Raw genomic sequence first — 15,044 nt, 5'->3', positions numbered from 1 at the left:
CCCTATCAATTATGGAGAAGATGGTTACTGGGTTACCCAAACTAAATAAAGACCACTCAAGTATTTGCAAAGGGTGTGCTCTGGATAAGAACACCAGAAGTCCATTTCATGATAGTACCTAGGAAAGCAAATAATTTATTAGAATTAAATCATTCAGATTTATATGGACCCATGTCTGTTCCTTCTCTTGGAGGATTTTGGTATTACATTTTTTTCATAGATGACTTCTCCAGGAAAACATGGATTTACTTCTTAAAATGCAAAGAATCACAAGAAATCCTAAAGAAATTCAAAGAATTCAAGATATTAATTGAAAACTTTTCAAGACATAAGATTAAAACCCTTAGAACTGATAACGGAGGGGAATATACCTCTGACGTGTTTAAAAGTTTTTTTAAAGAATCAGGGATTAAGAGGGAATACACTGTTCCTTATAATCCAAAACAAAATGAGGTAGCATAAAGAAAGAATAAAACAATTATAGAAGCTGCTAGAGCTATGATTTTTGATCAAAATGTAGAATATTATCTTTGGGAAAAAGCCTTTTGTACTGCTGTATATATTCAAAATAGAAGCCCTCACTCTTACCTTAGAGATAAAACTCTTAAAGAAGTATTTACTAAGGTCAAACCCAATATAAGTCATATTAGAATTTTTGGGTGCCCCGTATATATCCATGTTCCTAAAGAAAAGAGAACCAAGTTGGAACCCTCTAGAAAGAAAGGTATTTTTGTAGGGTATAGCGAAACATCTAAAGCATACATGATTTTCATACCTAGAAAGAAAAGTATTGAACTTAGTAGGGATGTGATTTTTGAAGAAGATCTTGCATTCAAAAGAGCCCTAAGTTCTAAAGAGCCTTCCCCTTTATCCAGTTCTGAAAGAAATAGTGAATTTGGGTCTCAGAGGGAGAACTTAGAAGAAATTGAAGATGAAATTCAAAACCTGAATCTTGAAGAAAATCAAAATTCAAAGAAAAGACCGCTTTGGGCCATTAAAACAGTTAAGGCAGCTCAAGACTTTGTGCACCTTCCAAAACAATTAGAGAAAGCAAAAGACCTAAAAGATTGTCTAATTATACAACAAACATGAGAGATTTATCCAAAATAGAACCAACCAATCCTTCTAATGCTATTAAACATATAGCTTGGAAGAAGCTATGACAGAAGAATACCAATCTATTATGAAAAATGATGTTTGGGAAATTGTTCCAAGACCTATAGGAAAATCTGTTGTTTATTCCAAATGGATATTTAAAATAAAGCATGGTACTGACGATAGTATTGAGAAATATAAAACTAGATTTGTAGCCAGAGGATTCTCTCAGAAAGAAGGGATTGATTATAAAGAAATCTTTGCTCCTGTTGCCAGATATACCTTTGTAAGAGTAGTCTTAGCAATTGTCGCATCAAAGGGATGGAAGGTGCATCAGATGGATGTAAAAACTGCATTCCTAAATAGAAAGATTTCACTGAAGTATACTTGGAGCAACCAGAAGGATTTGAAACTCATGATACTAACGCGTATGTTTGTAGGCTCAAGAAAGCTCTTGGCAAAATCTTTCAACAATTTGGAAGGGAAATTGAAATGAGCACTCCCAAGAAATTAGCTGCCTTTCTTGCCCTCACATCAATGCTCCGATTATCAAATAATTTGTTGTGCTTAGGTTCCCATCCCTCTCATTGTTAGTAGTGCTATACTTAAGGTCCTTAGGTCGCATGACACAGATTGTTTTTTCGTACTTTAGGTCACACAAAGTGTAGAAGCGAAGAATACACAAATTTGAATCCTTGTTTTCAAAAAATGGTCAAACAAGGATTTCACTTGTTCTATGCTTGCTTTAATTTGCATGGTGTATAGAAGTAGAGCCACAAGGGATATAAAGCTAATAAAGCTAAAAATAAGTTAAAACTGAATATTAAATACTAATAGCTCAAAAACTTCAATGTTGAACTTTCAAAATCAAATGAAAAGAGGAATTTCTGATTTTTATATTATTTTTGCTTTTTATTGTTCACTTCAAATTGTATGAGGTGTAGACGGAGGAATATCGAAAAATCAATTGAAAATTGGCTATAGAATTATTCAGATTTGTAAATAAAATTTTCAAAGAAATTAGTTTTTTTTCCTAGAATGTTTCAATTAATAAACACCTTAAAATATCTCTTATAAAACCTTAAATAGTTAAAGTATCAACAAAATCTGCTAAAATTAACATGTAATAATAATTCGCAATATTCGTGATATATAGAATATTTAAAATTTATACTGAAAACAAAAGAAAATAACATATGATTTCTGATTTAGAAATGAGAATGCAAATGTCAATTTTTTTTTAATAAATTTCAAATTTTGTCGAGTCTTACCTTGAAGGTTTGAGGATTTCTTTGAATTCTTGATTGTAGTCTCTGTCTTCCCCTTCCTCTCGCTCAATGTAATGAAAAAGTGTTGGTGATAATTCTAGTTGAAGGTCAACACACAGGCACACACACCCACACACGCACACGCGCACACGCAAAATTTTAGAGCTAATGATACTTGTGGCAAATTAGTTTTCACAATTTTTTGGGTCATGTATCAAGTGATGAGATTTCTTGGAGTTCCTTAAGATGGTTGATAGGCTTCTACTACGGACTTTCTAGGATCGTCAGCGTTAACAATAATGGGAATTTTTTCAGTGTTCCACGGGGACGCATCCCCTGTGGTTTCGAGGTCGTACTTGTATCAGGGATGAAATGAGGACGCATGGACGGATTTTGGCCATCCCCTAAGTTGTCCCCTTTTTGGCAAATTTGGAAACGTCCCTAAAACAACCAATTTTTTTTGGCAAAAAACTTGGGGACAAACACCAGTACTAGGGACAGTTTTTCCGTCCCCTATCCGTCCCTGAAACTGCTGGCTATCCCCTTTTTTCTAGCCAATTTGCTAAAGACAAAACACCCCCACCAAAAAATCATTTTTCTCTATTTTTTGCTGTCCACCCGTCCCCCAGTCGTCTTAAAGACATAATAAAAATATGCAATCCATATTTGGTCCATAAAAACACTAACTCTTCTAATCATTTTTAGGTTTGACATACTTGCTAAGAGTAAGAGAAAAACATGAGCAGTAGCAGCAGTGAGGAAAGATTGCGTTTAGTATTTTCTAACTATTTTAGGTGGACTTCTCTTTATTTCATTCTAATTTCAGCATGATACTTGGATCCTTTAGGCATTTTGATTTTTTCTATATATGTATGTGATATTGTTATAAAGGAAGTACTTAGTATTTGCCATTTTATAATATTCCATGTATTGATCTTCTAAAATGTCTATGGTGAATGGTTTATCAATGTTATGATATGCATATTTGAATTTTGTCGCTATATATTAAAAAATCCCCAATGTTTTTAATTGCCATCCCCTAAATTTTGGCTTCGACCATACCTGTACCGGAAACACATCCCCGTCCCTAAAACGTCCCCGTCCCAGAAACTCCATGGAGCATAGGATTTTTCGGAAGCATTCCTTCCATGGCTTGAGCAGTAGAGTGTGTTTGCTATCATCATCTATATGCACTGTGGCTCTCCCCATTTCAGAAATATGCCACTTTTGAAGGTGGACACATCCACATTGAAACCTCCAGTACTATTGTTTAATACTGGTTTCCAGTTGCATGTAATTTTAGTCCAAAACATCTAGCTTTTTAGGTTTGGTTAGGACTAAAAGATCCTAGCACGCTCAAGGCAGTAATCTGTTTGTATTGTTCGTGTACCATGAATTGCTCCTTCCTTGTGTCGGGATGCATATAAACTTCTGTAATCTCTCTCTCTCTCTCTCTCTCTCTCTCTGCTTATTTATCTTTGTGTTCTTTGTTACTAATATGTATCTTCTCTATATACCTGATGGCTAATAACCAATAATATCTCATTTAAACAGGCATACGGACGGGAATTGCTGGAGGCTCACGAGTGTTGTTTGAAGTATCGAAAAACTGGAAAAGAAGCTGAACTCACTCAGGTATTTGAAACTGAAGTTGTTCAGAGAGAATATAAGTTGGTCTAATATATCTATTCTTTTATTCACTTTACAGGCTTGGGATCTATATTATCATGTTTTTAAACGTATAAACAAGCAGCTTGGCAGTCTTTCTACGTTAGAATTACAGGTGATGCATTTCTTTGGTTTCATTCAATTAAGAAGTATTCTCTAGATTTCTAAATGCTTGCCCCTTTACTCACTAGCATGGATGTTGCAGTATGTTTCCCCGGAATTACTCTCTGCTCGTAATCTGGAACTAGCAGTACCTGGAAAATATCGTGCAGGTAATTTTTATCTGCAAGATATCTTGCCATATTCCTTATAGAATATGGATCATGGGTTTCATCCTGCAAGTTAATGGATTTTTTTTTTTCAAACTATGCAGGATTTCCAGTGGTGACTATAGCAGGTTTTGCTCCGCAGCTTGTTGTCATAACATCAAAGCAACGACCACGGAGGCTGACTATTCATGGAAGTGATGGTAATGATTATGCCTTTTTGCTTAAGGGTCATGAAGATTTGCGGCAAGATGAGCGTGTCATGCAGGTTTGTAATCAGTTAACTACCTTATTTTAAAAGTGATGACATTGATTGGAATCAAGGTTTCTTTTTTTCCAAGGAATTTGCAATTGGATCACACTCCTGGCTTTTTGGATATCAAGGTTCTACAAGAGAGCATATAGATGTTGGTATTTGGGTCTGAGAAGGTTGTAAATTCTGTCGGCATTGCTGTCAAATGTTATTCAGATGGAAGATTGGATGTAATATGTTATGTCTGTAGTTTTTAATCTTTTAAAATCTTGCTGCAGCAACGTCTGTAACTTTAAACAATTTCAATCATTAGCAAATAAACTGTTCTCTTTGAAACAGTTATTCCGTCTTGTCAACACCTTGTTGGCAAATACAAGGCAGACTGCAGAGAAAGATCTCTCTATTCGACGTTATGATGTAATACCATTGTCTCCAAATAGTGGACTAATAGGCTGGGTTTCCAATTGTGATACCCTCCATGATCTTATTCGTGAATATAGAGAAGCAAGGAAGGTATATAAGTTACTCAAACCTCACAAATTAGTTTTTCAGAAGCTATTAAAACATTTTCTGTTTTGATTCGAAATATCAAATATGTTTACCGTAAGAAGATTATTGGTAATGTCAATGTAAATTTGGACATTGCCGTTCTTAATATTTCTTTCTATTGTTAACCAGATATTTGTGAATTTGGAACATCGCTTGATCCTAGACTTTGCTCCGGATTATGAGCATCTGCCATTAATAGCAAAGATTGAAGTCTTTAAGCATGCACTTCAGAATACAGGAGGCAATGATTTGGCTAAGGTTGGTCTATATGTGGACAATCACTCCTTATGAAATTTAAACATCCAAGTGGAATTTGAAATTCATGAAGTGACTTGGGTAAACATGCATACATTATAAATTTAAGGACAAAATTGTTTTAAGATAGATGATGCACATTAGAAAGATAGTAACCTGGAATTCTCAACATTTCAAACTCTATAATCAGGGCAATATTATATATTTATTATAAGGTACAATGGAGCTTAAATTAAGGTACAATGGAGCTTAAATTAAGGTACCCTGATTTTATTTTTAAAATCATGACTTGTCATTCCTGAAAATTTTCAAAAGCAATCAGTCCTCTTTCCTTACAAAGAGGAAAGTTGGAAGAGTCACTTTGTGGATGGGTAAGGGTGTTTGCTGGAAGGTTTTTTCATGATTTGTGGTTTCCCTAGTGTTTATTCTAGTATAAGGGATGTGGGATATGTGGATGAATCTGGGGGACTGCGAGTTTTTTTCCTGAATTTTGGGGACAGTGAATGACAAACAATAACATCATTATCAAATAGAATTTTTTTGTTTTCAAAATACAAATAAAAAGAGGTTCTAAGAAATAACATTAACAAAAAAACATACTGAAAATATTAAGAGAACACACAATAACAATTCATTGCTTCCATTGTCCATCTGATACACTGATAATTTGACATAGATGAAACATGTGACTTATATTGGGTGGTTCTGAAAACACAAATTCTGGATCGTGTACATAACAATATTGAGCAACAATTTTAGAAATTGAAGTCACCATCCTATTGATATCTTGGTATTACGTAATTATTCATTCGTTTCAGTGCTAGTGGTTCATTGGGCCACCATTGTTGTTTAACGTAATATTGATATCCTATAGATAGCAGAACAAATGCTTGACAGAGTATAGGGCTTCAAGTTTTTCCCATTGGAGATAGTAAAAGAGGACTATAACTGTACTGGAATCCAGTTATATTTCATTTCAACCTGTGTTACCACAAGTTTCTGGGACGGAGGACAAAGAAATGGGTTTTTAGAGCTATTTTTTTCTCCCTTGGACAGCAGGGAACAGTTATATGTAGGTATGTACGTACGCATGTATATAAATCTGATATTTCAGATGTATTGATGAATTATATGATATTATAACATTCATCATAGCAACGTAATAACATATAAAAATTTAAAATCAAAGATCATTCATTGAGCCATCATAGAACATAGCATCAAATGAATCGAATTAGAGTTCAAATTTCAATTTCATAAATTCATAGATATAATTCATTGAAACAATGAAAAGCACCATATCATATATCAAAATGTGCAAAGGTTGCAAGTATCAACAAAATGAGAAGTTAAAGAGTTAAAAGTATCATATCATATATCAAGATTCAATTATCAGTGCATCAATGTATTATATAATGTCAGAAGACTCAAAGTTTCAAACTGCATAGTCAATGAAAACAAGGATAGTATTTTGGTGCCTGTAATTTTGATCCATATCACTGTCACTATTGCTGTCAGCCTGAGCCTCAAAGATTGCGTTATCAAACAAAATGCCAAGCTATCCCTGCTAGGTGTCGTTCTCATCAATCTGAGTTGTGTCTTTGGTATCAATATCCCTCCATAAAGCTGGAGTCTGTCAATGCTCTCTAGTCTTATGATTTATGAGTCGCAGAGCACTGCGCACAACCACTAACTTCTCCACTTGTTTAGAGGTAATCCTCTTCCTCTTTATGGAGTGGATAAAGCTATACATAGACCAGTTCCTCTCTGCAATGGAGGAACTAGCAACCCATGGGAGGAGACAAATGGCAAGTGTCCTCAATTCTGGTGCATCTGATTCATGCCATTGCCACCATTGAACGGGGATTTTCTGTGCCATTATTGCTCCGTCCATCTTCGCCTCTGGTATGCTTAAGTGTGGATCATCAAGGTTTGTGAAGGCAGCCTATTGCTCACAAAGTCTACTAAAATTCTCAGCTAAATACGTCTTCCTAAGGGCCTTCACAACCCCACATCTCACCTCGGCATCCTCACTACGAGCACGGCTTCCAAGCCTAGGCTCATACCATTTTGGCTTTATTGCGAAGGCTGCTAGATCAAGTCGTGTGTTCATAGTGTTCCACCTCCGCATGAAACTTGGGTGAACTATGTCATGTATCTCTCTAAGCCTGTCCGTATCAACATATCTAATGACATCTACAACTTGAGAATTATGGAACAAACATGTCTGTGTCAGCCGACTGGATGGTTCCGGCGGTGTTTCTGTAGCCGACGGAATGATTGTCGTTGGTGTTCGGCGGTGTTTCTGTAGCCGACAGAGTGATGTCCGGCGGTGTTTCTGTATTCTGTAGCTGACATCGTCGGTAAATAGTTTGTAGCAGATAGAATATTTGTGGCCGACGGGCTCCTTCGGGAAGGTTCGGCGGTAGTATTTATATCCCATCTGGGATCATTGTAATGCATCTTGTGACATGATATGCTCTATATGTAATGTATGGCATATGGGAATATTATTCTGCTGTTCGTGTTCATTGTCTGTATGCGTTGATTTCTTTACTAGTACGGTAAACATTTGGCGCCGTTGCCTTATGAATCTGGAAGGTGAGAGGAATGAAGATTAATGCCAAATCAGCTTAACAAAGATCGGAATAAGGTCAAGGAAAAAGATGGAACCCGTACTGCGCAAGAGAATTTAATTCTAGCATAGCAAGCCGAATGCCGACGGAGATTTCAGAAGATTGCTGACGGAAACTGGAGCGCAGAACAATTGTTGGAGGAGACTCGGCAGCGGGTGGAATTGGTGGAAGAAGCACGGGAGGAGTTCTTGAATTTGTGTTTGCCGAGGGAGGAAAACTCAGATGGAAGAGCATCAACTCGCACGGCTCGCAGTGCCGAGGGAGCACGAGCGTGGAGTGACCTCTTCGTCCGGGATAGACTTTCGCGAGAAACAACTTCAGAGGATCCTTCTTCTTCACCAAGGTTCGTAGTTGTTGACACCTCCGGTGCAGGAGTTCAAACTGCCGGTGTGGGAGTGCAGACTGCCGGTGTGGAAGTTCAGACTGGTGTTGTGGGAGTGCCGATTGCCGGTGTGGGAGTGCCGACCTCTGGTGTGGGAGTGCAGACCTCCAGTGTTATGGCAGGACCCAAAGAAAAGCTGTCGAAGTTTGAGGGCGATTGTACAGCCGACCCCATTTGACATTGTAAGACATGTGAGACGATCTGGCGGGCAAACGGAATCACAGATGCCAACGAATGGGTCAGGCAATTTTCGGCAACCCTACGGGGTGTGGCGATTGACTGGTTTTCGGATACGGATCCACTAAAGTTGAATACCTGGGATAATATTAAAAAGGAGTTCTTTGTTGAGTTTAAACTCTTGAGAGATGATAATGAAATCATAGTGGAAATTTTCAATACCAAGCAGGGGAAGCACGAAACTGACCGTGTCTACGATAGGAGATTAAAAGACTTAATAAACAAAATGGAAAGCAAGCCGGCGGACAGATTGCAAAAAAGATGGTTTGTGGACGGTCTACGATTGAAATTGCGGAGGAAAATGAAAATTGTCCCACCGTCATCATATGTGGATGCTTATAACAGAGCACTGGACCTTGAAAGTGAGTAGAAGACAAAAAAGAAGAAAACTAGCTCCTCTGATTCGGATGATGACGAGCCTGACGGAGATGATAGTAGCGACGACGAAGGCAGCGGCAAGAAGGTTCGTGCCCTACAGAAGGATATGGTTCGCATGATGAAGGAGTTTAAAAACATGTAGAAGGAGCCAAAAGGCAGTGAGTTGTGGTGCACGGAGTGTAACACAGATGGGCAAACTAAAGGATTGTGTCCCAAGAACCAATTTTGTGACATTTGTCAGATCATGGGCCATTCGACAAAGGAGTGCCCCTTTAACATGAAGACAAGAGGATCTCCGCAGGTGTTTCTCACATAGGAGGCTTCCCCGTCGGGTAGTAGCGGAAACACGAATACTGTCGGTGCTACATCCGGAGGATACATGAATAATAGCAGAGGGAAAAATAACAACAATACAAATAATAACAATAATAATGGGAGCCGAAGTCGAACTCAGTATGATGCAAATGGACGGCCGATCGTTCAATGCCGAGCATGTAATTTGTGGGGTCACTTTGCGCGGGATTGTATAGCGGCAAACACACCGAAATTATTATGCAGATGGTGCGGACCCGACGATCACGACGATTCCAAGTGTCCAAAGGTTGGAGTAAACTTGATCACTGTTGGCACGGATGTAGAGGAGGTTTTGGCGATTACACGGAGGCAAGCGGAGGAAAAGAGAAAAGTGGGGGAAGCGCAAGCGGAAATTGCAAAGGCATCGTCGGCGGGGACATCTCAGTTGAAGGACATCATCGACACCTTGGCAAGGAACTTCGCAGAACAAAACATTGTACGACAGATCTTACAAATGGAGATACCGATCAAGATAAGTGACCTTCTCACAATGCCCCAGTTACGGATGGCCATTTTGAATCATACACCGTTTCCTAAAGCAATGGAGGACACAGGAAGGGACAGTACGTAAGTGATGACAACAGATCCGATGTTGCTCGCACTCACCTTCGGACGGCATTCGGCGGTCGTCGAGATGAGGATTTTGGGAAATGTTTTGACAAAGACAATTGTTAACGGAGGGTCCGGCGTGAATGTCTTACCGGAGGATACTTGAAAGAAGTTGGGGAAGCCGATGCTGTGGCCACCTACATTCCAGTTGCTCACGGCGGACCAGCACGGAATCAAACCATTGGGAATCTTGAGGGCGCAACCGGTAACCATTGGTATGCAACCATTTTTATTGGATTTGTGGTCATTCCATTGAAAAGAAAAGGATATGATGCTATTCTGGGACGGGATTGGTTGGTGCAAGCAAAATTAAAACATGATTGGAAACGAAATACCCTATCAATGGAGCGTGGAGGTAGAAGATTCACAATTGAACTGCATACACAAATAGTCGGTGAGGAGGCAGCATCGTCAGATTCAGAAAGTGATGGCGAAAGTGACGACGAAGGAAAGAGGAGAATGGAACCAGACGAAGGAGTATTCAGACTTGACGGAGGATCGAATGATGACGACCTGGACTCGATGAATGGCCTATTCCACTGGCAGATAGAAGACTACGAATTGTTTCCGAGTTGCAATATGTTAATGGTCGACGAACATGACAAAACACAGGAAAATGAATGTGCAGAGGAATGCAGGGAAGCGGAAGAAGGAAAAGCTGCCATGGTTGAAGTTGAGGGGAAGAACATACAGTCTGAACACAGAAAAACGAAAGATCCCACTATCCAGTACATGGTGAATGAACCGCACGGAAAGAAAAGGTTACACCGTAGCATAAAATTAGTGGAAGGGCACCGACAGCAAGGAAATAATCTAGTTGCGTGACGACCGCAGGCACAGTGGGCGACAGAGGTGGCACAGAACAGACGTAAGGCGTACGACGGTCGGAATGAAATCAAAGTGGAAAAGTTTAAGGCCAGATGGCTTGGACCATATCAAATCCGGGAGGTCGGCGACAATCAAGTGGTAAAGTTGGGAACATTGGACGGGCAAGAGGTACCTCACGTAGTCAACGAATCCTACCATGCCAAGAAGATGTTGTTACCGTCACAGAATGATCAGATGATTCCCTTGTTGTCATCGTTGCAGAATGGCGACGCCTGGAGGCAAAATTGAGGTGTTATCTTTTAATTTAATTTAATTTTTGTCAAAAAAAAATTGGAAAAAAAAAAAAAAAAAAAAGGGACCTCGTGGACAGACTCTGTTTGTGGGTGAAAAAAGTCTCGCGAGCAGAGTTTGTCTGCGGGTGGAAAGAGGACCCCGCAGGCAAAGTCTGTCCTCGGGTGGAAAAAGCCCTCCGGGCAGAGTCTGTCCGCAGGTGAAAATGTCCCGTGGGCAACAGCCTGTCTGCGGGCGAAGACAAAGGCCCCGAGGGCGTGAAAGGGAATGGCCCCGCGGACAGTTTGTCCGCGGGTTGATAAAAGCCCCGCGGGCAGCCTGTCTACGGGCATAAAACTTCTAAGTTCCTTCGCTAGAAAGGCCGCAGGTAAAAAACATTTCCGCCAAACTCCATTCCCTCGTCCAGCCAGATTTCTTCGCAGGGAAACGGAGACATAAAGAAGAGTGCTTGTTCTGCCAGAAGGAGAAGCTTGTGAGGAGTGGGAAAAATATGGCATATTTAGTTTGGGCACTTTTGAGTTTAGCGACAACACAATAAAATTGCAGGAGCCAAGATGGAATCTGTGTAGGGAAGGAGAAGAATTTCAGTGTGCAGAGGGATTTATGGTGGATTGTAGAGGAAGCTGCCCCTCCACCCCGCCGGGGGCGTTGCCCCCTGGACCCCTAGTCGTTGCGGATATCAGTCGTGGGAGTCTGACCAGTTGAGAAGAGTTGAAGTTGTTGCAAGCATGGACTTTCTGTGTATCAGAGGCACTGGGAGTAGGTGTTGGCCGGGAGGCTGTCTTGGTGGATGCGTAGAGAGCTCGGGAGGAGCTAATCATCCAGTTGGAGGCAGTGCAGCGACACTTGGCTCAGGGTACCGAGGAATTGAAAACAAAGAAAGCAGCACGGGTGGCTATCAAAGTCAGCTTGAGGAGACAGTATTGTGTTAGCAGAGGCTACAGATGTAACGGGATGAATGTGGAAGTGATGTGACAGAAGTAGATTTTTCTTGTTGTAGTCACTCTGATATTATATTCTGTTTATTAATTTGTCTCAGATATTTTGTAACTGTTATCTGGAGACGACTTTTCCTTTTGGGGGGGATGGTGTCAGCCGATTGGATGGTTCTAGCGGTGTTTCTGTAGCCGACGGAATGATTGTCGTCGGTGTTTCTGTAGCCGACGGAGTGATGTCCGGCGGTGTTTCTGTATTTTGTAGCCGACGTCGTCGGTAAATAGTTTGTAGCGGATAGAATATTTGTGGCCAACGGACTCCTTTGGGAAGGTTCGGCGGTAGTATTTATATGCCGTCTGGGATCATTGTAATGCATCTTGTGACATGATATGCTCTGTATGTAATGTCTAGCATATGGGAATATTATTCTGCTGTTCGTGTTCATTGTCTGTATGCGTTGATTTCTTTACTAGTACGGTAAACAGTCTGCAATAAGAATAAGAAAAAAATTGTCAAAATTGGAATTTTTCGAATAAAGTGACTGAAAATCATAAATTTTAAAATTGAAAGAAATTTCTGATTTTCTGGACATTCAACAACTCCCTTGGAGGTAGAAGGGGAAGACAAAATCGAGATACAAAGTGAGAGCCTGGGACCCTTGGAAATTTTCTCGTTAAAAGATAGAGCAGAAAGACTCCTCTTAAAGAATTGCAGGATATGGAACATACCAGTAAGGAGATTATAAAGCAGGCTAAGAATCAAAATCTGTGTGCCATAGCTAGAGCAGTGGAATCCTTGGTAGCATTCATGAAGAAGGATTGCCCTACAGATTGGGAGTTGCTTCAGCAGAGCTGGTACAAGCAAGAGGACATAGCTACCGAGTGGATAAACCGATTCAGGATACCTCGAGTTAAAGAACAGTCACCTCTTCTATAGGTACTTGTAGAAATGGAAGTTGCATGTAGAAAGCTATACTTAGAACTTCAGCAAGAAAAGGACGACACCCTAGAACAAAAATGGAAGGTAGAAAAAGCTGCCCTGAAAGAAAATTAGAGTGTAGAGAAAATTGCCTTGGAAAACACCTGGAGGATAGAAAAGGCTTCCCTGGAAGAGAAATTCACAACAACAGAGGCGAAAAAAATGGATGCAATGTGTGTTCTATAGGTAGTTCGCTCCAAACAAAAGGCTGCTGAACGTGAACTCTACGCCTCCGTGGAGCCTCCCAACCCTCTTCCTGAAGTTTGTTGTTTCTTTTTGTCTTTGTTGGGTAGTTGTCTAGAAGATGACCTTTTTTTTGAGGGGATGGGTGTAGTATATAATAAAGTAATGTTGCAATTAAGCATTAGTTTGCTTTGTTGGGATGGGTAGTTAGGAAGCGAAGGGATGCGTTCCGTTGCTTTTCCCAATCAACTGACTTTTATATAAGAAACTTGGAATATGGATTTACTCATGTTTTTGGTATCAATAAAGAAATAACATTTCCTCGTCATTTTGGTATTTTGGTACAAATAATGAATGCTCTATTGGTACTACTGAATCTTTGTTATATCGTTTGAATTTATGTAATATTGTTCTGTGCATTGTGCATTGATAACTATACTACAAAGCATTAGTAATTTATCGGAAGGGAACAATTAATTGTTGAAGGCACAAGGAAAGGAACAATTAATCTTTATTATTGCTTATATAATGGTGAATATTGTAGATTCTATATATATTAGAAACTTTATAATTCTACGATTGTTTCATAACAGAAACATCATTTGTTTGTAACATGTAAATTATCACTTTATCAGTCATTAAATTTATTCACTCTTATACCAATTACTTTTGTAATAGTTCATTGAGGGACTGATTCCCTTATTACTCGAAAAAGTTGAAATTATTCTCTATCCTCGTATGTCGAAGCCTACAATTGAGTGATGGACATTGGGAGTGGAAATGAGACATATTCCCAAGGGACGAGGAAGGTGAATACTGACAAGAGCACTAAGAGTAGTAGTGATGATGAATTGACAATAGTAAAGGCCCCACAAAGGGATATAATGAGAACACTGAGAGAAATGAAGGTAGAGAAAGGAACCAATAAAGAAAGCAATGAAAAATGGTCTCCTGAGTACAAAACAAAGGGCCATCTGAAAAGTTATTGTCCTAAAATGACATCCTGTGAGATTTATCAATTGATGTGTCATTTAATAATGAAGTGTCTATATAATTTTAAGAGTAGTACACAATTACTCTTCACAGAGGGAGAACCAACTCTATTCTCCTGCATTTTGTCACCACAAAATGTTGGTAATAGCACAGAACTTTTTCAAGCTAGTTTCACATTTCTCTAAGCTTGAATTTGATATTCAATTGCTTAATGTTGATCGATCGATCCATTTCAATTCATATATTAAATCTTTTTACTAAAGGCCTTCATCAAGTCTTTTTCATTTTGTTTTCTGTCGAGCCTTTGCTTGTTTTTTGAAGCCTTCGTCATCTGTTCTTTGCTTTTGTTGGTTTTTTGTCTTTTGGTTTTGATCATGTCATGCCTTTCATTTTTCCTTTCGATTCGGTCTAACCTAGAGCTTAATTGAAGTTGTCAGTCAAAAGATATAACCATTTTAGTGCTTCAAAACTGGACCTTTTTGGTGCAACAACATGAATTAAAAATATGATATTATATTTTTAATTTGACTTTCACTTTTTGATAAATATAACTTATATTCACTTTTTGTTATGTTTCTAAGTTACTTCAACTTTATATTTTTAACTTAAAGTGACTATAGTGCACTTTATGTTATAATTTTAAGTTGAGTTATTTTTAAATTTTTCACTTAAAGTAACTATATAACTATATAGTTCCAGTTTAATCTTTGATTTTTAAATCAAATGCTTATTTAAATGTTACTTTTAAATGATGTTTATATGTTATATTTTTAAATATGATAGATAAATATTGTTTATGGCCCATTTAGTAACATTTTTATAAATTTAAGTGAATTAAATGACTTAAAATCATCAAAAGTGGACATTTTACATGTCATTGCATAT

General features: G+C 38.7%; 1 protein-coding gene across 5 annotated transcripts in view; it reads left to right on the top strand.

Annotated features, from left to right (window-relative positions):
• The window catches only part of LOC149575708 (serine/threonine-protein kinase TOR-like), a 378,229-nt gene that overhangs the window by 263,277 nt on the left and 99,908 nt on the right, over positions 1-15,044 (top strand). For 2 of the 5 annotated variants that reach the window (XM_089815476.1, XM_089815474.1), the window contains exons 45-50: positions 3,918-3,998; positions 4,072-4,146; positions 4,237-4,303; positions 4,405-4,565; positions 4,890-5,063; positions 5,229-5,357. In XM_089815476.1, coding sequence (XP_089671602.1) covers positions 3,918-3,998; positions 4,072-4,146; positions 4,237-4,303; positions 4,405-4,565; positions 4,890-5,063; positions 5,229-5,357 — 687 coding nt within the window. Of the gene's footprint in view, positions 1-3,917; positions 3,999-4,071; positions 4,147-4,236; positions 4,304-4,404; positions 4,566-4,638; positions 4,727-4,889; positions 5,064-5,228; positions 5,358-15,044 lie in introns of all 5 variants that reach the window. The other 3 variants (XM_089815475.1, XM_089815477.1, XM_089815479.1) reach the window with 2 other exon arrangements.

The sequence above is a fragment of the Cupressus sempervirens genome, chromosome 2 (assembly GCF_028749045.1).
Source record: "Cupressus sempervirens isolate cs-2001-9-10 chromosome 2, ASM2874904v1, whole genome shotgun sequence".
Taxonomy (NCBI): Eukaryota; Viridiplantae; Streptophyta; class Pinopsida; order Cupressales; family Cupressaceae; genus Cupressus; species Cupressus sempervirens.
The sequence above is the reverse complement of the archived record's forward strand: the minus strand, read 5'-3'. Positions and strand labels throughout refer to the sequence as shown.